The 25,819-nt window shown below is 46.5% G+C and overlaps 1 protein-coding gene across 2 annotated transcripts in view; it reads right to left on the bottom strand.

The window, feature by feature from the left end:
- The window catches only part of Abhd2 (abhydrolase domain containing 2, acylglycerol lipase), a 97,232-nt gene that overhangs the window by 18,459 nt on the left and 52,954 nt on the right, over window positions 1-25,819 (bottom strand). For both annotated transcript variants that reach the window (XM_006970032.4, XM_042278414.2), the window contains exons 4-6: window positions 20,758-20,933; window positions 19,774-19,941; window positions 1,213-1,396 (exon numbers count right to left, since the gene is read on the bottom strand). In XM_006970032.4, the coding sequence (XP_006970094.1) occupies window positions 1,213-1,396; window positions 19,774-19,941; window positions 20,758-20,933 (528 nt within the window). The remainder of the gene's footprint in view (window positions 1-1,212; window positions 1,397-19,773; window positions 19,942-20,757; window positions 20,934-25,819) is intronic.

Raw genomic sequence — 25,819 nt, 5'->3', positions numbered from 1 at the left:
TCAGTCCACCAAACCCAATGACTGCTTCACATGGAAACATCTATGAAGTGGGTCTAGAAGGCAGATTCCTGGGCTCCATCAAATGAACACTTCTAGATGTAGGCTCACCACCCTGAACATATTTCTACACGGTCCCCTCAAGTGAGTTTTTTTAACCCTTCCTTATTATTACTGTGTGTGCGTGTGACATGTGTAGGGGCACACGCCATGGCATGCACACGGGAGTCAGAGGATAACTCTATAGAGTTGATTGTGGCCAGCTCTGGCTTATGTGGGTTTTGGTGATCAAACTTAGGTCATCAGACTTCTCCAGCAAGTGTGTTTACCCACTGGGCCACCTTGCCAGTCACTCCAGTGATTCTCAATGAACTGAGAGAGCCCGTAGTTCATCAGGCTGGCCTCTGTGGTCCCCTGATTTAAGCCACCCTCCTCACTTTCCAGGGAACAGGAACGATGCTGCTGACAATGACATTCCGTGGCCAGGCATTGTTCTGAGTACTCCACACACATGAACTCATCCCGAAGAGTCTCCAGGCAGGAAACCAAGGGCTGAGGTACACATCTGCTCCCTAGGCCAGCTTCTTAGGCTAGGATGCTGAGAGATGACTCTTTCAGGTGAGGACACTTAGATGACTTCCACAAGTCCCTTCAGACACTATCTGAGACTCAACGCTCCTGTCGGATGGAGGGATCTAGGGTCACAAGGTCCTGGGGTCAGATACTGTTGTTTCCCGTGTTCTCTCGTTAACCTGTAGTTCTGCCATATTCCTGAAATTCAGACATAATCTGAGACTCCCTAGCGAAGCAGCAGCTCTTACAGAGGCTTTGGTGATCCAATTCTAGCTCTGATCCTAAAATACTGTGATGCATCTCAGGCTTAACAAGCCTGCTAGGATGACTCTGGTGTATGACATGGAAGCAGATCCAGTTGAGTATAGGAGCTGGAAACTTCTGCTCAGACTGCAACTGCAAGGTGTTGTTCCCTGGACCTGGTCGGGTATCTTGGTTTAGCTCAATAAATAAGTATTGTTGACTGAAGGACTCAATGGAAGGGGTGTGTGTGTGTGTGTGTGTGTGTGTGTGTGTGTGTGTGTGTGAGAGAGAGAGAGAGAGAGAGAGACAGAGAGAGAGAGAGAGAGAGAGAGACAGAGAGAGAGAGAGAGACAGAAACAGACAGACAGAGACAGAGACAGAGAGATGCAGATGACTCACCTCAGCGCGCTGTACCCCTGGCACACACTGATGCAGCACAGGACTTTTTCTTGGTTTGCTTGCGTCTCCCCCAGGTATTTGCACACGATGTTGCCACCCAGGCTGAAGCCCACGACGATCAGCTGGGTCTGGGGATATGTCTTCTTGATGTAGTTCACCATGGCTCCAAATTCCCATGTACAGCCTGAGGGCGAAAGGTGAGGTCAGCCAATTATTTCACATGCAACCAATACTGAAGAAAATGCAAGTTAGAGCATTGCTAACGGTGCCAGCACACGGACAGAGTGAGGCACACTGCACATATGTTAAGAAAGAACAGCCGGGCAGAGAGATATCGCCTTTCAGCTACATGACAGGTGCTCCCTCATTAGAGAAAACTGGGCATTAGTAGTGGTTGTGAGCAGATGTACACATATCAATAGATTTACAATGCTCTTTTAAAGGTGGGCCGTGATTTACCAGTCTAGGTGTTCTTGGGCATCCCAACAGATCTCCAGGTTGAGTGTAAGCACCCATGTTCATGCACAGATATGAACACAAGCAAGAATTAAGTCCTTCGGGGACTGATCGGCTTCTTAGCTACAGATTGGGGTGGTATACCCATGTGTACAATGATTCATGATGGTGAGAACCCAAAGGATATTATTTACAGGATCTTCTTGTCAACTCTGGGGAGGGAAAGGAGATGAACTCCAGTCCAGAGGGGCACCTGGGATGCTCTGCGGGGTTCAGCCAAACGTTCTTGGTGACATAAGCTGCCAAGGGAGGCCAACTCATTCAGAAGCACTCAGAGGGGCCGTGTGAACGGAGAGGGTGTCGGGCCTGGTCTGCCCAGGAGGAATGATCTCAGCTGCTGTCCTCTGGGAAGCAGTCAGAGCCAAGCTATGCCTCTAGAGCTTTACTAAGAGAAAGAGGCTGTGGACATTTATAGGCAAAGGATTTAGAACGTCCTTCTAAAGGGTTAAGGCCACAGCCTGGGGAGCCAACTTGAGTAAAGCCTAGCTGAGAAATTATTGGAAGCACAGACCACACACACCAGCGTGGAAAAGTGGATCCACAGTGGGAATGGGTTCTGCTACCCTGCCACTGGCACAGAGGTTTGATTCCCCTAAATGGCCCAACAGTAGCTTCCAGAATTGGCAAGCTGGGGTGGGGGCAACACTTTTAGAGCCTAGAACAACTCCTTCCATTTGTCTGTGCTGTTTCATACAAACTAGAGTCATTTGGGAAGAGGGAACCTTAATTAAGATGATGCCTCTACCAGACTGTGCTGTAGGCAAGTCTGAGGGGCATTTTTTTTTTTTTTTTTTGGAGGGGGACTAATGATTGATGTGTGTGTGTGTGTGTGTGTGTGTGTGTGTGTGTGTGCCCAACCCACTATGGTTGGTGCTGGGCAGTTGTACAAAAACCAAGGTGAGTGAGCCATGAAGAGCAAGCCAATAAGTAGCAGCCCTTCACGGTCTCTGCCTCAGTTCCTGCATCGAGGTTCCTGTTTTGAGTTCCTGTCTTGATTTCCCCCAATGATGTGACCTGGCAGTTAGAAGAGGAAATAAACGCTTTCCTTCCCCAAGTTGCTTTGGGCATGGAATTTAACAACAGCAATAGAAACTAAACTAAGGCACACCCACTGTTTTCATCTTTTTCCTTGCAGTGGGGTGGGGGGTGGGTGGGGTGGGGTCTCATGTATCCTAGCCTGCCATCAGAATGTCTGGTGATGGGACCTAAAGGGCACGGATGCTCTTTGGAGGGTCCCCTAGATGGTCTCTGTGTACCAGTAGGCCTATAACCATTTCTCTAACGAAGAAGGAATTTGTCTAGGCATTACGGCTCGCTCCTGTCACCTCAGCATTTGGGAGGCTGAGGCAGGTTTGTAGTCCAGCTGAGGAAACAGAGCAAGACTTTGTCTCGAAAGAGGAAAAAATAAAACAAAGCAGGCCTAATGGTTGCACCTTTGTGACCCAGAACCCTAGGAGCATGCATACATGTGTGTATGTTGAAGCAGGATTGCTTGAAGTAGAGGACAGCCTGGGCTATCTAGTGATTTCCAGACTAGTCTGGACTGCAGAGCAAGACCTTGTCTCACAAAACAAACAACCAAGTGACCCGCCCTGAACTATATGAGAAAGGACTTTTTTGTTTATTGGTTTTTCAAGACAGGGTTTCTCTGCACAACCCTGGCTGTCCTGGAACTCGCTCTGTAGACCAGGCTGGCCTCGAACTCAGAGACCTGCCTGCCTCTGCCTCCCAAGTGCTGGCATTAAGGGCATGCCTCAGACTTCCCAGCAATAAAGGTTTTTTTTGAGGTATGCTCTTATCTTTTGGGTGATCTCAGTCCGTATTTCCTTCCCTTTCTACGTGCAGTAAGCAACCTGCACAGAAGGGGGCGCTGCGCAGCGTTTTAGAATCATCTAGGTTTTTCCAGGAGGCCAGTTCCAGGTCACCATAACCAGGTACTCAAAGAGCCTCCCCGCCTTGACAAGAACAAACAGCTTTCCCTTTCCTTTTTCTGTCCCACTCCCTTTCTTCCTAGCCCAGGTTGGCCTGGAATTCACCAGGTAGCCCAAGCTAAGCTATCTTCAACTTGTGACAATCCTCCTGCCTCAGTCTCCCAAGGCTGCCATTATAGGTATGAGCCGTCACACCCAGCTTCAAAATCAAACTTTAAATATGCACAGTTGCTTTGTGGTGATGTTCCTCTGCGAAGGTGGAATTAGAAAGCCTGCCTGAAGTTAATTATCATAGCAAAGGGCTGGGGTCCGGCTCAGCGGCAGACGTGCCTGTTTGGCAAGTGTGTGGCTCTAGTTTGACTCCCCAGCACTGAAAAAACAAATTAACATCTCTGCAAGAGCGATGCGCTGTCACAGTGAATGGCAGTGTGGTCCACTGCGTGGGAGTCTGCTCCAAATGCTTGTTCTTGGGCTCTTGCCCCAAACCTACTAACCCAGGAGCTCCAGAGGCAGGATTACACAGAGAGCTGATTCAGGGTTCTAACTCAGCTCCCCCTTCAGAGGGCCTGAGGAAATGGGTGGAGTCTCCATTTCCAGCCTGATGTCAGGTGATGCTGACCTTGCTGGTCCAGGGGTCCACTGGAGAATTACCATCCTGGCTGATAGGGAAGGGGGATGAAAGTCTCAATTCTGTTTCTTTTGTTTTTAAAAGGACAGTGTAGAAAGATGCTCCCTGATACTTATAGGTAAGAAAATTTGAATCAAAATAACAAATAGCATTTTTTTTTCTTCTGTTGGAATCAGAAAAGATCATCAAATTTGCCAATATCCAGACTGGGGAGGTTGCAGGCAACAGGCTTGCAGGTATGTTCACTGTGAATGAGTGCGTGGTGGTGCGTGGTGGTGCATGGTGGAACAGAGACCTTGGAATGCATCGTGGTAACATTATTAATGCTTTTGTGGCTGGAGAGATAGCTCAATGGTTAAGTGGACTTGCTGCTCCTGCAGAGAACCCAGGTTCAGTTCCCAGCACTCATATGGCAGCTCACAATCATTCGTAACTCCAGTTCCAGGGGATCTTATGTCCTCTTCTGGCCTCTGAGCACCATGCATGTACAAGGTGCACAGACATGCATGCAGGCAAACACCCAAACACACTGGAGTGGTCTGAATCAGAAATGTTGCCCACAGTCTTGGCATTTGAACACATGATCCCCAGTTGGTGGTACTGTTTGCAGGTGTTTAGGAGGTGTGGCCTTGCCACTGGAGACAGGCTTTCAAAGTCTAAAGGCTCATGCTTTGTGCTTATAGTTCAGGATGTGAGCTTCCAACATGCTGCTAGCTGCCAGTCTGCTGCCTCTGCCCCACCATCATGGACACTCACTCTCTAGAATCAGAAGCCCAAATAGACTCTCCTATAAGTTGCCTTGGTCGTAGCATTTTATCACGGCAACAGAAAAGCAACCAATACACACACAATTTTTTTAAGTCCTTAAGCCAGGTATGGTGGCATAAACCCGAAATCCTAGCACTTTGGGAGGTGGATGTCGATGGCATGGGAGCGGCGGGGAGGGAGGGTCAGGAGTCTAAGGTAATCATTGGTCACATAGCATGTTCCAGGCCAGCTTGGGCTACATGAGACCATATCTTGAAAACCAGAAAAAGTCTGAATCATTGACACCAAGGACAGAAGGCCAGTCTGGGTTACATAGTTAGACCCCCGTCTCAAATAAAAACAAACAAACAAACAAAACACAGTGTTTGGTCTAGCAATTCCATTTCTGGGAACTTTATGCTGCAGATACAATTGTATGTGTGTGCAAAGATCTATGTACATGGATGTTCCTGGCAACGGCTGTGTGTAGCAGTGAAGACCTTGGAACAACCCCACTTCCATGAGTAACCGAGTAGCAGGCAGGGAACACGAAGCATGTTCTGCTGTGGAAGAGAAAGATGATGAAGGATGTGCCCTGCTGGGTGAATGACAGACAGTCCATCTTCCAGAGGAACCAAAACAAGGGAGGGAGCAGGAAAGGGAGCCATCCCACATGTGTGCTTAGGTTTCAACGGGAAGTATATGTGTGCACATAGCTAATCGAGTATTTGTGAAAAACTGTGGCAGATACCAATGGGAGAACTGTGGGCCTCATGTCTAATAAAAGCAACCTAGCTCGTTCAACTCTCCAGCCAAATAAAGATCCCTACGGCCAGTTTCAACTATGTTAAAGGGACCCGGCACATTAGTAATGCGACGGCAGTCTGTGCTGGGACATTATTGGCATAAGGAATGGTTCTAAGGGGATTTCTTTTCTTTTTTAACACCGTTAAATGTAAAAATCCTTACTTTTCTATCATTTCTTTGGATTTCTGCCTAATATCAGCCTTGGCTAATTACCCCTATCTTTATGCCGTGGTCTAATGTTGAGGGAGCTGCTATTAGATTATAAACTCCATAAAGATGTCCTTGATCTTGCTCCCCACTGCATCTGTGAGCCTGATGCTTACAGGACGCTTAGTCGGCATAACTCAAGCAAAGAGATGGCAGAGGGGAGGTACACTCTGCTGCCGGCTTTCTGTCCGGATCACACAGATGAAGAAACCACTGTCCACTGAGGCAACTTGTCCTCCCCCACACGGTGAGTGTGTGTGTGGGTGCTGGCCTGGGGGGGGATGAGTGGGGATGAGTGGGGGTGCTGGCCTGGGTGGGGATGAGTGGGGGATGCTGGCCTGGGGGGGATGAGTGGGGGATGCTGGCCTGGGGGGGGGATGAGTGGGGGTGCTGGCCTGGGTGGGGATGAGTGGGGGATGCTGGCCTGGGGGGGATGAGTGGGGATGCTGGCCTGGGGGGGATGAGTGGGGGATGCTGGCCTGGGGGGGATGAGTGGGGGATGCTGGCCTGGGGGGGATGAGTGGGGGTGCTGGCCTGGGGGGGGATGAGTGGGGGTGCTGGCCTGGGGGGGGATGAGTGGGGATGCTGGCCTGGGGGGGGATGAATGGGGGATGCTGGCCTGGGTGGGGATGAGTGGGGGATGCTGGCCTGGGTGGGGATGAGTGGGGTGCTGGCCTGGGTGGGGATGCATGGGGATGCTGGCCTGGGGGGGGGATGAGTGGGGGTGCTGGCCTGGGGGGGGATGAGTGGGGGTGCTGGCCTGGGTGGGGATGAGTGGGGGTGCTGGCCTGGGTGGGGATGCATGGGGATGCTGGCCTGGGGGGGGGATGCTGGCCATGGGTACTTGCATCTGAACGCCATGCCTGAGTCTCCCGCCCTGTATCACAAGCCTACAGAGGCAACAGTACTGCAGGGGAGTCTGTTCAATTATTAAAGACTTTCTGTCTTCCCATCTGACCCCTCTTCCAGTACTTCGATTCCAACCTAATTATGTGAGACCTGGAGCAGTCACAAAACTTGGATTTGCTACACAACTGAGGAGCAGTCACAGCTGATGGTGCAGGCTCTTTGGAACCTTCATTTCATTAAATCGAAACACATTTGATCTGCATAAAAGCCAGCTCTGCCCGGTGCCGGATAAGCTGTTGGCTGTCTATGAAGAGCAGCCACCTATCCTAGGCAAGGGAAGGGTAGTCACGCTGTGTCTGCCCAGGGCCAGGACTGCCCTCCTCATGGCGCTGGGAGCTCCTGATGCTCTTAGGCCCGCCCTGGCTTCTTTCGCTAAGCACTGTAGTAATCTGTATGTCCACAGTGGGGGTTTAGGGAGGTTCTGTGTATTTGATCCTCCTGAGATTAGCACCAATAATAAGATTAGACATCTAATCTCACTGTAGCTTTCAGGGACAAGATGACATATGAACCACTAGCCTGGCTAGTGGGAAGAGAACGAACAAAAACCTGTTACCTTTTCTTCAAGCCTCTCCCCCCGTGGAAAGACAAAGCAAAGACGTTCTGAAAGCTGCTATTTCAAAGGCTATTCCTGGGCCAGGGATGTAGCTGAGTGGGTACAGTGCTTGTCTAGTACGCAGGAAGTCTGGGGCTCGATCCTCTGCACCACAAAACTGGGTGAGGCGGTACAAGACTATAATCCTAACACTTGGGAGGTGGAGGTAGAAGGGTCAGATGTTCAAGGTTATCCTTGGCAACACAGTGAGTTTCAGGCCAGCCTGGACTACACGAGACTCTATCTCAAAAAACAACCCAAAAGCCAAAGCCATATCCCCAAATGACACGAACATGACTAAGCAGGCTAAAATATACAAAGCCAGAGACAGGGTGTCCTGTGCGTGCAGCAGCCGAGTCATTCTGTATGTTCTATGCCAGACATGGGCCTGGCATTTGGTAGGTATGTCACAGGATGTGACGTGAGTAAGAACAAAGTTTGAATCATGCTCAACAAAAGCACACACACTGGGCACACGCTGGCCAGCATCATGAGTATCTGTCCCACTAAGTTTCACAACATGGCTCGCTGACAGCAGGTGGTTGGGGCCCAGCAACTCCTGTCACTTTCGTAGTAAAGGTACATGAGTCATTTCTTAAAGCCAAGGGGAAGGCACCCAGGATGAGTCACCAGGAAGAAAACAGCCCCAGAAGAGAAGTTAGCTTGCCTTATCTCAGAAAGAAACTGAGTAGTTCCAGCTTCGTCTGTCCTGGAAATGCTTTTTTATGGCCGCAGGCTTACACACCGGGATCTTACACACCAGGATCTTACACACCGGGATCTTACACACTGCGATCTCACCAGAACCTCACAGCGCTTTGCACCTGTCCTGAACCACACGGGTTCTGCTCCTCAGCATCTGTCCCCTAAGATGCTTGAGCTTTGGCCACATCACTGCCTTCTCTTCTTCCTTCCTCCCCATGTCCCCCATCCATCTCCCTTCCCTTGGTGTCCACTGCCAGTGTAAGAAAGCTTGAATTCTTTTGTTGTTGTTGTTTATTTTCAAGATGGCTTTTCTCTGTGTATCCCTGGCTGACCTGGATCTCGCTCTGTAGCCCAGGCTGGCCTCAAACTCACAGAGATCCACCTGTCTCTCTCCCAGTGCTGGGATTAAAGGTGTGCGCCACCACCAGCCCAAGGCTTGACTTGTTAAACAGAGGCAACACAACTCACATCGTCACTCTGGAATCAACACAATCCCTACTGGGCCTGCGACAGCAAAAATGGCAGCTATATGACAAATTCACAGAAACATTAGGTTGATGAACTAATCAGATCCTGCAAGATGGACTGAACAATGGAAACGGAATAGGAATTTCTTAGAATTTGCTGTCTGGAACAAGGTTGTAGTTCAGGGACAGGACATGTGCAAAGCCCAAGTTTGAGCCCCACTATTACAAAAAGAAAAGGAAAAGGGCTGGATGGCTCAGTAGTTAAAGCACTTGTTGGTCTTCCAGAGGACCCTGGTTCAATTCCAAGCATCCACATAGTGGTTCACAATCATCCATAACTCCAACTCCAGGGGGTCCAATGTTCTTTTCTGAATTTTACAAGCACCACACATGCATATGGTACATATACATACATCCAGGCAAAACACACACACACACATACACACACACACACACACACTAAACCTGAAAAAAATAAAAAAAGAAAAAGAAAGCAAAGGAAGGCAAACAGACATAACTGCTGGGTGTGGTGGACACCTGCAATCTCATCACTTGGGAGGTGAGGCAGGAAAATGAGGTTCAGGGCTAGCCTTGTCTACAAAGCAAGTTTGAGGTCAGCCTGGGCTACACAAGACCCTGTCTCATAAAACCAAAGGAAGGGAAAGGTAAGTTTGCTTTAAACAATTGACTGTCTGAAGTTCTTTACCACAGGTGTCCTGGACTATGGGTGATCTCTGTGGATGCCACAGTCAGGTGGTGCAGAATCCCATTCTGTCTGAGTCTGGACGCATGTCTGATGTTCTGATATCGATATTGGTAAGAGCTCCCCTGACTTTCCAAAGTGACCCAGTTAGGACCCTAAATTATATGGTTACTTTAGGGAAAGGGCCTTTCTCCCTTTGAAGATTGGTACTGCCCTTTAGGCACGTCAAGGTTTTCTGGTTTTCTCTCGAAGGCTCCAATCTACATTAAGAACCAGCAAACAAATGAATAATCCTACAGTAGACTCAATAGGACACTGAAGTGTTCTTCTCCAAGGAAGAGAACAAGACAGAGTGATGTGGCCAGTTCAGGCACCTTCCCCCAGCATTTTACCATGCCAGGAGGTAGAGAGTTTAGGAAATGAGGGAAGTCCACTTCACTATTTAAACTAAAGCATTTAAATGTTTGCGCCCATTTTCAACGTCAAAATGCCCAGTGTGGTGTTTCAGGTAAAGAAGGGCGCTAAGTTCTCAGGAGAGTCACACTCCCAAGGAAACCAGTCACCTCATGGGGCCAAAGCCAGGTTAGTTTTGTTCCTTTTGTCTGATTTAGAAGAGACTTTAAAACGCCTATATTATCTCTATCTTTGACTCAAGATCGAGCTGACAGGACCATTGGCTCTTGATTTTCTGGCCCTAAAATTCCTAGGTATGAAGATAAAATACAGGTGCAGGAGGATTTCCGGCTAGAGAAGCAGTCCCCAGCTCAAGCCTGGGCTGATCTACTTTGATCACCAATTCTGGGGTCTAACGTACTCAGCCAGAGGCACACAGAAGGAACACAGTGCTTCCTGATTTACCGGCCTTATATTATCACAGGCAGAAACATCATATTCCAAACACGGCCTGGATTAGAAAATCAATGGTGTCAACATGTCTACAACTGCTGTGTTCCAATGTTAGATGGGGCTCTTTACAATAAGATACTTCAAAACATCACAAAGCTTCTCCATTTCCCTTCCTCTTCAGTGTTACTGATGGCATGCACAGGGCAGGGTGGATGCCTAACCTGGGCCAGTGCAGCATCCGACCTAAGGGGACATTGAAAGGACAGGTTGGAGGCTGCAGAGATGACGCAGTGGTTAAGAGTGCTTACTGTTCTTGCAGCAGACTTGGGTTTGGTTCCTGGTAACCACATGATGGCTCACAACTGCATGTAACTAACTCCAGATCCAGGGGTTTGATGCCCTTTTCTGGTCTCCAACCCCGGCCCCCCCCAAAGCTGGTGCACATAAGTTCTGTCTCTGGCTCCTCCCTCCTCACTTTTTGCTTGCTTGCACATGCGTATACATGCACATACAAGTAATAAATTAAAAAGTCTTGAAAAAAGGCAACTTTGACCCTTGTAGGTGCTACTAATTACCATAAAAGGTTCATGTTCTGCTTTTGATCTGATTAGCTAATGTCATTTATTTTAATTTATCAAGGGAAATATTTAATATTTCACAGTTAAAAAACCCCCTACAAAACACCAAGAATTGGGTGTGGTGGTACACTTCTTTAATCCTAGCACTCGGGAGGCAGAGGCAGGAGGATCTGAGTTCAAAGCCAGCCTGGTCTACAAAGTGAGTTCCAGGACAGCTAGGATTCTGTTTCTAAACACACACACACACACACACACACACACACACACACACACACACACCCCTAACCAGATATCCTAAAAAAAATACTAAATATTCATCACAAGTGTCAAGGTTGGAAAGACAGGAAGACTGAGGCACTGTCCCCAGTGGGAGAACCTAAGGCGATACCACAAATAAAGGTCACGTGGGCTGGTCACAAAGGAAGATGAGTTGGAAGGACAAGTTCAGACAGTCTGAAGATTAGTCTAGAATGCTGCCAATGAAGCCTGGCTTCAATGCTTGTACTGTGGTTAAATGTTGACATTAGGGGATGGGCTGGGAACATGTGGGAACTCTCTGTAATTTTCCTGTAACGCTGAAATACTTTTTGAATTAAAGTTTAAAAGGTCTATGAAGTCAGGCCTGGTGACAGAAGCCTGTGATCTCAGCTACCCGGGAGGATAGGACAGAAGGACCACACGTTTGAGGTTTGCTCACGCTACAAAGTATGTTCAAGGCCAGTCCAGGCAACTCAGGGAGACCCTGTCTCAGAATAAAGGGAAGTAAAGTGGAGGTTGGGATGTAGCTAAAGGGCAGGTCATATGCCAGGCAAGTACAAGAAAGAGCCCAGTTCAACCCATAGTACTGCCTCTCCCACATTAAAATCTACGGTGCTCTAGGCAGTGGTGGCACAGGCCTTTCATCCCAGCACTCACAAGGCAGAGGCAGGCGGAGCTCTGTGAGTTGGAGGCCAGCCTGGTCTTCAGAGCAAGTTTCAGAGTAGACACAGAGAGACCTTGTCTCAGAAAACAAACAAACAAGATCTATGGTGCCCATGGAAATTAAGTAGAAACTCCTACCCCTGCTAGCGGGGGATTGAACTCAGGGCCTCATGTACGCCAAGCAGACGCTCTGCCACTGATCTATCTATAGCCCCAGCATAGCAGCTAGGAGCATTTGCTGTTCTCAGAGAGGACCCGGTTTGGCTCTCAGCATCTAGTTGGTGACTCACAGCAGTCTGGGAACTCTAGTTCCAAGGGATCTGACCCTCTTCTGGGCACCAGGCACACATGGGGTGCACTTACATACATGTAGTTAAAAGACTTGTACACATAAGATACAAAGAAAATGCATCTTTTTAAAAAAGGCTAAAGCAGGTTGAATATAAGCAAGTACTGAAATAAAATATTATGCCTCTACTTATTTTAAAAATTGATTACAGGACTGGGAATGTAGCTCAGTGATAAAATGCTTAAGTGTGTATGAGACCCTGGGTTTGAGCCCAGACACACACACACACACACACACACACACACACACACACACACACACACACATTCTCACAGACAGAGGCACTCTGAATATGAAGCCACAGTAGCTTTGAACTGAAGGTCCGTGACCCACACAGACCTGACTGAAGGTCACGCATCTGGAAAGCCAGTCCTATGAAAGAAGTGGACTCTATGTCATACATTTGATATTATTGCCAATGTTCTCCTGCCTTTCTCAGCTCTCTCCACTAGACATGCAAATCCCATCTGAAGGCCTCTTGCCCTGTCTGGGCTGTTCCTGAGCAGATGTGGGTCGTGCAGGAGAGGCAGGAGATTATCCAACATTCTATCTGCACCTGTTAAAAGCTAAGACCTGGTCCCTGTATCTAAAAAGCTTACCAATGGTGAACACTCTCTTTCGGATAAATTCAGCAAATAAACTTGGACTCACTGTAGTTATGCAGTCCTGTCTGCCCAAAGCAGTGAGCTGTTCCCTATAGTGTCCTGAAGGGCCCAGGGACTCAGACTCTCAGGTGTGTTCCACTCCAGATACTGCAGGATGTTGGACAAATAAAAGACCAGACTCCAAACCACCAGGCTCACTTCTGTGCCTGAAAAGCTCTTGGATGCCCTTTGGTCTTCGGTCTAAGAGACTGAAAGCCATGTCTACTCAGCGACTGCTCATGCATGGAGAGGTGCTGTAGCCTGCTGTTCAGAGGCAGGAACTCCGACAGACAGGGCTGGACTGCCATGGTTTGACACTCAGGCCACTCACTCATCGGCTTTGTGATCTACAGCTAGTTAGTCAGCCTTGCTTGGGCCTCAGTTTCCTTACCTGTTACAGAGGACAGCTGACTTAACATGGCATAAAAAGTACTCAGGACAGTTCCCAGCACATGGCATAAGCCATGAAAGTTAAGAGTTACTAATAAAAATGCCCACCATCACCAAAGTGAGATACTTTTAAATGCTCAAATACCCATGTTTCTCTACACTCTACTATTCTGAATACTCTACTATATATAGTGTATGTATGTATGTATATATGTGAATACTCTACTATATATAGTGTATGTATGTATATATGTATACACACACACACACACACACACACACACTCCCTATTTTTTATATATACTCTACTACAATGAATAGTACCCCAAATAGGAGAAGAGTAATGGAACAGAAGTGGGGTTGAGAATCATACACTTTAAATGTGGGTTCTGCTCCTCTGGTCACATGATCCAAGGCAAGGCACTTAACCTCCCTAAACCTGTAAAGTGGGGACACTAATTAATAGCTAGCTCTGATGCGGAAGAATCAAATGAAAAAATACACAGAGTTCAGCACAGTCTGCCCCTCATTAGTGTGAGATCAATGGACGCTGCTGTGCAAGGCTTTCCTTAATGAACTATCGTTCACAGGCAGCACCAAAGAGCCTAAGAACGTGTAATCACCCACTCAGGAAAGTCTTCTGTTAATAATGGCTGCGGACAAGGGGTTAGGGCTTCTGTGCTTTGGAACTGGGTTCCTAACTGAAAAATAGGGAAAGGCTGTGTATGATTTTCCCAGGGCACTGTGGAATGGGCAGAGTACAGGGCTCCTGTCAATACCCTCTTCTGTTTCCTCCTCAGTCTTGAGAAAGACAAGGGTTTTCACAGTGAGGGGAAAGCCAGGCCTAGGTTCTAGAGTGGTGAGCTGTACACCAGGGAGAATTCACATATCGACGAGGTACACCCGCCTGAGCTTCCTCTCACCTCACGGCCACTGTACATTCATACACTGTCTTCCACATCTGCCAGCAGAGTCCTGAGCCGGCATTCGGTGGTCTCAGAGAGTGCCTCCTGAGGCCAAGCAGGACTCTGGGTACTGAGAGTCACAGCAGGGGTACAAAGACTTGCTCTAGTGGAGTGGACTTTTGGGACAGAGAGACAAGAGCTAAGCATGTTGATAAATCCATTTTAAAAATTACGAAAGCCAGCCAGGTGTGGTGGCGCAAGCCTTTAATCCCAGCGCTTGGGAGACAGAGGCAGACAGATCTCTGAGTTCAATGCTAGCCTGGTCTATAGAGTGAGTTCCAGGACAGCCAGAGATACACAGAGAAACTCTGTCTCAGAAAAACCAAATATATATATGAAAACCAATTAATAACTTCACATCTTAAGTCTCATGGAGAATGCTTAGGAGCAAGCACTGGGTAGAAGACTGGGTGGTGTGGATGGGGTCACATTACTTACAGGGAGTGGAATCAATGAAGGGTTCTCATAGAAAGTGACATCTTGGTAGAGTCTCAGATAACAGGAGAAGCTAAGTGAGCGCCGTGGAAGAGATTTCCAAAGAACTTGGGCATCCCGGAGATGAGCAGGCCAGAGTCCCTCTGGCACCTAGAGACCGCTGGGGTCAGTGCTAACATATACTCAGAGTGGGATGAGGAAGACTCAGGAGCTTGTGGCATATCCTGGGGATCCAGAGAGCTTCCCACCATAAAATCACATCAAGTCACTCTTACGACGACGACGACGACGACTAGTGTAGGAATCTGGTAAAAGTGAGGGAAGGTGATCTAAAAGAGGTCTAAGAAACACATCAGACAACTGCAACACATGGACTTGATGTGGGTTCTAAACTGAGCAACCTGCAGTAACGGGAACAGGACAGAAGACAGTTGGGAGAAGTGAACTCAAGTGGTGCTATTTTAATTGAGTTGATATACTGTGCTTGTGTTTACGCTATGAGATAAATGGTGTCTCCCCAGGTCCACATACTGAAGCTCTAACCTCCAATCCCTCAGCATGCCATGGTATTCAAAGGTATAATTACATTAAAATGAGGTGGTGAGGGCAGGCCCTAACACATACAGAAGAAGACACAGAGAAGCACCCGACAGAAGCACAGACAGAAGACCACAGAGACACCCAGCAAGACAGTGGCCATCTCCAAGCCACAGAGAGAGATCACAGATCTAGACTCCTGGTCCATAACTGTGGGAAAATAAGTTTCTGCTGGATAAGCCACCAGACTGGGGCTTTGTTGTCCAGACAAGTTAGACCAGTTTACAGTGTATCACAGCACATCACACTGAAGTAGTGACAGATGAAAGGACCAGCTGATTAGGACTTGCTTTGAAATAGCCTTTGAGAGGGGATGTGGGAAGGGGGGCGTTTACAGAAGGAACAAGACTGGTTAGGACTGGTTATGAGCTGCATGAGTCTTGAAGCAGGTGCTAGTACACTGGGGTTTATCCTGTTCATTCTGATAGTCTCCTCCCTCCCTGTTCTGAAATTGTCTACAATGAGAAGCAAAACAAGATTTAACACAACAACACACAGTAACGTAACAACAAACTAAAGAGGCAACAGGAGATGAGACTCAGGTCTGTGGCTCTGAGAACCTTGGCTAGACCACAGGCTCCCAAGGAGCTGGGCCCCAGGTCTGGTGTCTTTTAAAATTTCCCAGGGGGAATTCTACAGATGAGTCAGTTGTAGGATCATTGACCTCTACAGGGAACTAGAAGTTCTCTATGAAGATTAATAAACACCATGTTCCTGGAAGAGGAAAGCATGAACCGTTAATATAAAGTCTTTATAAGCCTTTTATAAGTTAATTTATAAATTATAATTCTGATTAAAAATTGTGATAAGCTGTGCAAAGAGTTGGGCAATATCTACTTTCCATTCCTTTACTCCACTGAAGTTAAACTTGGTAGTGCTCTGTACTTTGGCCAACAAATTATGGCCAGGAATGATCGCTATCATTTCTAGGCAGAAGCTTCTAGAGCCAGACTCTTGCTATCCCCTGCGAGGCTGGCCGTGTTCCAGATGATGGCTGCTCTTCAAACCTGGGCCTTTGTATGAAGAGAGTAATGTTGGAGACCCAGGGCTCCAGGCTATGCCATGAGCATGTAGGGTGAGCCGAAATACATCTCTGCTTTTGAATTGCTGGGCTTTGGGGATACGCATCAGTTAGTCTATCTGGTCTCACACAGAAATTGAACAGGGAATCTGACCAAATACTTCACAAGTTCAGCTGAAAGGAAGACAAGAGTGGGTGACAAAAGTACACCCCAAGGAGCAGTGAGTCAGGGCCAGTGACGTCAGATACTAGGTCAAGTCCAACAAAGACGTAAAACAAATAATGGCTTGTTGTGGACATAAAACTCTACAGAGATATTTGTGCTGAGGTATGAAAGCAATATGTATGATTTACAACGTGACTAACTGTGGTGAAGGTTTTTCCACTTCTAGCACACTCACTGTTAAGCTGTCTCGGTCTCTCTGTCAAAAGTAACAAACCTAGGCTTTGCTGTGATGTACCAGGCCACTTTTATTAAAACAGTGCTCCTTGCTCACCAGTCTAAGAATTCACTTACCAGAAATCAACTAGTTTTAGCTAAAAACAGCTGCTGAGGAAGTCCCCGCTCTCACTCTCTCTAGCATCTTGCAGGCCACCATAGATACGTTAGCTTTCAATAAGGTATCTGAATTCTAGATTTTTATACCCCTTGAAAGTCATGCTTGTTTGAGCTCAACCCCATTAAAAGATTTCCAGCAACAGCTAAAGGATATACAGACACAGAGCAGAGGAAGAGACCAGCCACAAAAGGCACATCGCTTCTTGGTCACCTGTCTTCCTGGATTAGAGTCTCAAAACTGGTGTTGAAGAATCTGGAATGGGGCTCGGCGAGGCCACCTTGCCAGCTGTGGTTGGACTGGAGTGTCTGACCCAGGGTCTTGGTCTCCTGCCGGGGTCTTCTCTGAGAGCATACTCCAGCCAGAGTCTGCTCTGCTCCTTCTCAGCCTTCTCTCCAGTCTGTAATGCCATCCATCTCCCTTATCTGCTGCCCAGTGCACTCTGGGGATGAGATGCCTGGTTCTCAGGGACTCAGATGCTCTACCAGCTGTGAGATGATTCTGAAGGATGCAACAGCTGGATCTAGGCTCCTGTCTCTACTCTTCTACTTATGGGCTTGATGTCCCTGACTAAATGGCTCTTCTGCGTACTTCAGTTTTTTCCACTCAAAGTTGTCTCTGGGTTTGCTGTGCTTGACATTCAGGGGATTCTAGCTGCTTGAGACCAGCACATGTACTAGGTGTGGGTGTCTTCACTGGTGGCATTGACAGTGGCCTCTACTCTTCTTTCTTCATTTTGACAGGGTCTCAACTTCTATATAGTCAAGGATGGCCTTGAACTTTAGATCTGCTTTTGTCTCCAGATATTCACGTAGTACTCCACCTGGGTTATGCAGTGTGGAGGACTGAACTCACTCACATGCTAGGAAAGCACTGTACCAGCTGAGCTGGACTCCCTTAACTCCCACTGGCATTTCTGACTTGTTGGTGTACTTGCTGTTAGATGGTGTTTCTAAGTCTCTGTGAGCCTCGCAGCCAAGCCACACGTCCTTGTCTTCTACTTATCCAGATGGCTTTCTGTCTAATCCAGGCTCTTATAATCACTCTCTATTGTTTTCATCTGGGTTCAAAGTTGCCTAGTTTGGCTTTTTAGAGCCAATTCTTCCTCCACGTCTCACATTCCCCATGCCCCTGGGTTAAGTGTAAATCTGGATTTTCACCTCTATCTCAAACCACTGACCAGACTGTTGGGCAGAAGCACCTGTAACAGGGGTGTGTGAGTTATGGGAGCGAGTGCAAGGGTGGAAATGGACTTGGAGCCATTTCCAGGGCAGTCCTAAGCCCTCCACAAAGCACACATGCGAGTTTACACTTTTCTACACCCACTTCATCTTTCCTTTACCCAGTCTAGAGAGTGGATCTTTACCTGTTACCAATGGCAGCGCACGTGACACCATAGATGATATGGCAATATGTACAAATATGGAGGAAAAATGCCAGCGGCATAATTCTATCGGAAATCTACTTCTAAGACATTAATGGATGAAAGGCCAGATTGGTTATTTCAGCTGCTTAGGAGGCTGTGATTAGAGGATCACATGTTCAAGGCCCACTTGGATATGTATGGATCAAGTTCAGAGCCAGCCTGGGTGACTTAGTGAGCCCGTTTCAAAATAAAAGTGCAAAAGAGCTACATTATAGCTCATCGACAGGCTGCTCGTCTAACCCACAGGAGACTGTGGGTTCAGTCCCTGATACTAGAGAGAGGGAAAAAATCCCCAAAACTATGAGCATGATATTCAGAGCATCATTATTTAAAATACTGAAAACCTATGCCCCCCCTGTGACTATAACTAAAGAGAAATGAAGCTCTTAAAAAGATTCAATATGACTACATTGCTTTAAACTGACCAAAAAGTGACTTTAAGTAGTTATTATTAGTATCCAAACTGTGTCTGCAACTAAATTAAAACTATGTAAATATGGATAAAGACAGAAGGGGAGAGTGAAGAATCAGAAACTGCCATTATGGCAAGATAATAGAGAGAATGTTCAGTTGTTTCCCATTACAACATACTATAATTTGATAAACATCCCAAATGTGAACATACAGATGCATCTTTTCATGTGTTTACTATTTATGTGTGCATACATAATCTGAAGAGAGAGCCAACGGGAATCAAGAGTGAACAGTTTATGGCTGGGCATGGTGGTGCACACTTGTAATCCCAACACTTATGAGGCAGAGGCAGGAGAATCACCGCAGGTTCAAACCTAGCCTGGAAGATACCATAAGTTCTAGAACAGCCTGTGCTACCAAGTAAGACCTTGTCTCAAAAACAAAAACAAAACAAACAAACAAAAAAGAAGAAACAGATCAGAGGTGAAAACTTTGAGTAACAAGATTTCTATTAGTTAAGAAGCATTTGTGTGGCCGGTGGCGCACGCCTTTAGTCCCAGTACTTGGGAGGCAGAGGCAAGCAGATCTCTATGAGTTTGAGGCCAGCCTGGTCTACCCAGTGCATTCCAGGAGAGCCAAGGCTGTTACACAGAGAAATCCTGTCACACACACACACACACACACACACACACACACACACACACACACACACACACACACAAGCTTTTGTGTAAAATCGACAGCCTATTCTTGTCCTCAAGGAACTTGAGAATCCAGCAAGGGGCTGGTGTACAGATTTCTTTCAGCTGACACTAATCTACCTTACTACATCTTTGGCTGCCTGGTAGAAGCTGGAGGAACAGGTGTCAGGATGGCATAGTGAATGGTGTAAGTCCAGCTATGAACATGACCTCCCTGGCTCCCAGCAGCACTCTCAGACCAGTCGAGGACCCTGGGCAAGACCTTCCCTTATGAACCTCTAGGAGCTGGGATGGCTGCCCACCTCCAAAGCTGCTCAAGGCACAGCATCATAAATGCCAGTGCAGGTTGGCTGCTCTAATACGTGTGCCCCATCATGTCGTGTGGAATGTTCACAAATTCTACACTTACGACACAAGGCAGAAGGCTGAAGGAGCTTGGCACTCTCAATGAGAACAGAAAAGGGGGCGGGAGAGGCTCCACTTGGCCACGCCCCATGCTTACCATAGGTGAACATGCGTGGGGAGGTCAGCTCAATGTTGGGCAGGGCTCCCAGGTGGTTTAGCACTGCACACCGGTAGCCATTTTTCTGGGCATAGTCCACGAAGGTTCGGATATACTGCTTCTCGCTGTGATTGGCAATTCCAGGACAGATGACCATGGTGACGTCGTCTACAGGGTGGAGAAAGAGATTCTTATATATCCACTTAGTATGTGAACACTGATATGAACAGGGTTTGGGGTGGTGGGATTATGGGAGAGTATGGGTAATCCTCCATCCAGGGGAGGCTCAGGTAGAAGGATCATGAGTATAAGGCTGCATAGTGAGACCCTGTCTCAAAAACCAAACACAAATAAAAGAAATAACTTTCAATGTAAAAAAATTAGCAAGGACTGGAAAGATGGATCATTAGTTAAGAGCACTGCTCCTCTTCCAGAAGACCTGGGTTCAATTCCCAGCACCCACAACTGTCTGCAACTCCAGTTTCAGGGGATCTAGCATCTTCATACAGACATACATGCAAGCAAAACACCAATGAACAGAAATTAAGAATAAATAGGGCTGGAGAGATGGCTCAGCGGTTAAAAACACTGGCTGCTCTTCCAGAGGACCCAGGTTCAATTCCCAGCACTCACATGGCAGCTCACAACTGTCTGTAACTCCTGTTCTAGGTGATCTGACACCTTCACACAGACATACACGCATATAAAACACCAATGTACATAAAATACAAATAAATAAATTATAAAAAAATAAATAAATAATAAAAAACAGGCTTCTACATTTCACAAGAGGATTATAATTCCATACTGATTTCTGCTACACATGAACCAGCACCCGCAGGTTAAAGTGCAGGTCACTTGAGTGATGGCATGACCTCCAGTGCAATGGGACGATGGGGGGCCCAGGCACTCACACATCGCTCCCCACTGCTGGCTGTTGCCTCTCTCTAGGCACCCCAACACTATGATCCGAGACTAGCTCACCTCCCACACAGTGCTCGGCCAAGGGCTCGAAGAGATCGAACGTGGACGTGGCTCCATCAGACATGGTGATGAACTTGCGGTGTCCGTAAGGGTGCGGCGACCTCACCCTTCCCATCTTCCCATACAAGGCTGTCTGGATATGTCCACTCTTCCCCCAGATCAGTGGTGGGATGTATCTGAGAAAGGAGAGGGAGAAAAACAGGGTGGTCAATTCCCTCCATATTCCTCCAACAAAGGCACCCTAATTTTGAAAGCTTTTCCTGACACATTTTGTACACTAATGATACACACAATGATTTTTTTTTATTGGCTAGTTTTAAAAAAAATTGTTTCACTAGGAGGTGGTGGTGCACGCCTTTAATTCCAGCACTCTGGAGGCAGAGAGAGGTGGATCTCTGTGAGTGTGAGACCAGTCTGGTCTACAGAGCAGGTTCCAGGACAACTGGAGCTACACAAAGAAACCCTGTCTCAAACAAAACAAAACAAATTTGTTTCATCTTTTTTCTACGCAGGGATCAGACCCAGGTCCTCATGCATGCTGAGTGCACACTACCGTTGAGCTGAACGTTTTTTACCACTTCATATCCATGCCACCATTTGCTCCTCTACATTCATAATGCCTCCTACACCGGATTAGCTTCAGAAACCAACCATGATTTCAAATTTAGAGCATCAAGTTATTCAACCTGGGTTATTTCTATAATAGAGAGAAAAGGAACGCAAATAATATCCTTGGAATACATCCCACACGACAGGGTTGGCCTCATTTTTACCAAACGAGCCAATGTATACGAAATGGCTTGCATGGCGCCTGTGCTCAGCAAACGCTCACTTCTGCCATATCTGCTGTGGTGACTCCATTAGCAGAAATGCTGCTCTCAGCCACTCCACGAAGGACTGCAGACTCTCCTCAGAGCCTCTCAGTGCTTTATGGTATGGGGGGAAGCACTACTGTATGCCCTGAGAAGGTGCTAGAAGGGTGAGCAGTATTTCTGCTGGAATAATGAAGGACAAGGGCTTCTTCGCCTAAGGCAGGCCTGGCACCTCCCTTACAACTGTCCTTTGTGAAGACAATGGTGGCCTTGGAGTGAAAAACAGGAACTGCAAACCCACTAATTCCTGGGAAAGAGAGGGCTCCAATTAAGAACTGAGGATGGTTCATGGCCACAGTACAAGACGATCCATTCCCTGAAATGCTATTGGTTTATCTCACAGCTTTTTATCCAGGCTCAGTGGCTAGCCATGATGTGTGATCTACATAAACTACAATGTCAAACTGTAACGCAGTGGCGACACCCGTCTCCCAGCTCTGTATGATGTTCCGGTGGTTTTTTATTAATGATTTATCTTAACCTATTTGCCCCTTCATGCATAGCTATCATTTCCCTCTGAACCAGATGGTTCTAGAAGCTCCATTTCTGGTTATTCTTTTTGTATGTGTACTATTAAATATACAAAAGTTAAAGAAGTGTAAGCCGTTGTAAGCCAGTCCCCAGACAAGCTGCTTCTTTGGGGCTGGAGAAGAAAGCGTGGGTGTTTAAGAGACATGGGGCCACCTGCCAGGAGGTGCAAATGTCCCTGCAGAAAAGGCTGCATTTGCAAAGCAGAGGAAGGTACTCACAAGGGCTGGGTGGTTAGGATAGTAACAAAAAGCAGCCTTACAAAAATGTCACTTGGACAACTGAACACAACGTCAGACTTAGCCACATAATTTACAAAAGCCTCAGACTAGGCTGTGTATAGGGAAAAGGGCGGATGTGGAAACAGAACTCCCGAGGGAAATTGGAGGAAAGTTTTCCTTACAATATGAATTTTAAAAAGGATGAATATAGTGAGGTTAAACATATCAGAACAGGAGACAGGTGGATCTCTGAGTTTTGAGGCTAGCCCAGTCTACAGATTGAGTTCCAGGACAGCCAGGGCTACACAGAAAAAACTTGTCTCAAAAACAGGACAAAACAAAAAAAACAAACAAAACCAGAACGGGTATATTTCACATGCTACTTTTTAAACTTTGTTTAAAACATTATTTACTTTTAGAAAATATGGCAAAAATACAACCAAATCTCCTTTTGGCTTTGCAGATTTTGCATATCATGATGACACGTCTTCCACACCCATGACACATCGCCTCCTGTGAATCTTGGCAACTGCCTCCCCGTGGCCTCCTAGCCTCTAGCCTTGCTTCCCATCCGCTCCACTGTCCAGTGGTCCACCTTGCCAACGGAGAGAGAATCTCAACACACAAATCTCTTATTTTTGTTTTTATTTTTATTAAGAAATTTTCTATTCATTTTACATACCAACCACAGATCCTCCCTCCTCTCTCCTTCTGCCCCCCAGCCTTCCTCCCCAACCCACGCCTCATTCCCACCTCTTCCAAGGCAAGGTCTCCCATGGGGAGTCAGCAGAGCCTGGTTCATTCAGTTGAGGCAGGTCCAAGGCCCTCTCCCTGCACCAAGGCTGAGCAAGGCAACACACAAATCTTGCTGCAGCCATCCAATGCATGGGTCTTTAGCTTGGTCTAGGGGGTGGTCACACCCTGGTGCTCCCTAACTCTCTCCATAAGCTCCAGTACACCTAAACCAGTGGCTCAACTTCACCTCAAATGGACACTCCTGGGGAACAGTGTGCCTATTCCAGAAGCCCAATTTGCCATCCTGGTCTCTTCCTAGCCAACTGGGCCCTGTCTTTAGGACTTGCTCCCACTCAGGTTGGTTGCTGGGACAACTGTCTCATCTCTGGGTACTGCTCTGTCCCAGAACCCAGGTAGCTCCACTAGTCAGGAAGTTCTTTCCAGGCACACCTCCTTCCACATTTACCTTAGGGTCTATGGCCTAAGAGAGAATCTGCTGAAATGACAGAAATCACACCCACTTAGAAATCTTAGGTGTAAAAAGTATCTTTAAAAGATAGTGGTATGTACCATGATAAGGTGAGTCTAGCTCTCGTTTGACTGGCATTTGGTGACATTCTCACTCAGTAGAATGAAATCTTGAAAGACTGGGGGGAGGGCGTGGGGGGGCAGCAACGGCCTTAGAATCACAGTGTGAGGTCGACTGTGCACAGTGGAAGTCTCACAATTTTTAATTGTGCGACAATACCGCCTACTGATAAAACACTGTTTTTAATTAACTTCCCAATAACACACAGCAGGACTCACAAAGCTCTGATTTTGAAGTAAGTTCAGTGCAGTGGCATTTCTAAGTGCATTTAAAAAAATATTTATATAACTTATCCAAAAACCACAAGGAAAAAAAATCAAAACAGTATTTAGAATGGTCCAGGTCATGGAAGAAATACAGACCCCAAGCATAAAATATTCTGAAGTTTATCTAAACACGCACCAACACTGACCATGCTGCTGACATGGTCTGTGAAAGGATGTACTTGTTCTACCTACCTGTGCGACAGTCTGTCTGAAAACACAGTAGCCATTAACTCACTTGTCGTTCCTGTGTCTGAAGGTCACTAGAGGACCTACGACAGTCTGGGATGGGTTGGATGGACAAAGTGTAGTGGAAGGACAGCCCTATGCCTGTCCCTTGAGAGACCTGGCAGGTTTTGTGTTCACACCCTTGGAAGTCTGGCTGCTCAGCAGGTGAGAAGTTCGAGGGGAACCTTGGAGGATGTGTGCATTTTCACTTTTATAGATAACGCCACATTGCCTTCCAAGAAGATGGATCGATTTATATTCCACCAATAATACATGAAGGCACTTGTTTGGCTTCCCTATCCTCATCAGTAATTAATACTATCATCATCATCGACATCACCATCATCACCACCACCACCACCACCATAATCATCATTTTTACATTCTGGCCACTTTAATGGGCACCTCATTTCAACATGTTTAAGGCTGATCTAATTTATAATTTAAAAAATGTTTCTTGGGCTCATGAGCTGGCTTGGAGGGCATAAAGACATTTGTTGCCAAGCCTGATGACCTTAGTTCGATCCCCAGGACCCACATGGCTCCTGCAAGTTGTTCTCTGACCACCACAGGTGTGCATGGCACACATACATGCTCCCAAATAAGGAAATGCAGAAGTGTCTCATTTCAATTTGTATTTTCATGACTCATGTCTCCTACTGGTTAGTTTTATTTTTCTTATGTGAGTTCTGTTTATTTTCTATTATATTTTTACTTTTTCTTGTTAATTTGTATTTTTTACTAGCTCTATATTATTAAGCATTACCATTTGTATATTAGAATTGTTTCCTTATTATAGTGTATGTTTTAAGTTCATTTTTTTTTCTTTTGTTTTTGAGACAGGGTCTAGATATATAGCCCAGGCTGACCTTGGACTGGCAATCCTCCTGCCTCAGCCTCTTGAGTGCCAGGACTGAGCATCACGATGCTCAGAAAAGTTTATTTTGATTTTACATACTTTTTTATATTTTGGCTCCTCTGCCACCTTCTAGTTTGATTTTGTTTTTAAGACAGTGTCTTGTGTAGCCCACACTGTCCTTGAACTTGCTATGTAGTTGAGACTGGCCTTGAACTCTTGGATCCTCCTGCTTCTACCTCCAGAGTGCTACAATTACAGGCCTGTAGCACTCCTGACTTCGCATGGTAATTTGAAAAGAGTGACTCCAATACCCACTTATAACTAGACCACCTATTTCCTTCAAATCCTATAGTTTTTTAGAAATGCATTCCCCTTAAATGCACTTATTTCTGAGTGATATGAAGATGTAATTAATCTCTTCCCAACAGATGAGTTCACTGTCCTTGCACAATAATAAATGGTCCATTCATCCAGACAGATTCCAACCATTATCTGTAACACGCCAAGTTCTCAGTTAGATATAGTTCTCTGTTCTCTACTCTGGTTCATCCATCTATTTGTCTATTCGTTTGCCAGTATGGCTATTTTAATCAATACAGCTTATGGGAGACTTTGAAAGATGAAAGTTCAGGTCGCCTTCACTATTCTTTTGCAAAATTTCCTTGGCAGGTTATTTCATTTTCCAGATAAAAATATGATCAACTTATTGAGTTCCTGGGAAACTTTGAGAAGATTTGATTGGAAACATATCAAATATTATTACCCTG

Source organism: Peromyscus maniculatus, chromosome 1 (assembly GCF_049852395.1).
Source record: "Peromyscus maniculatus bairdii isolate BWxNUB_F1_BW_parent chromosome 1, HU_Pman_BW_mat_3.1, whole genome shotgun sequence".
Classification (NCBI taxonomy): Eukaryota; Metazoa; Chordata; class Mammalia; order Rodentia; family Cricetidae; genus Peromyscus; species Peromyscus maniculatus.
This window is presented reverse-complemented; position numbering and strand designations above follow the sequence as displayed.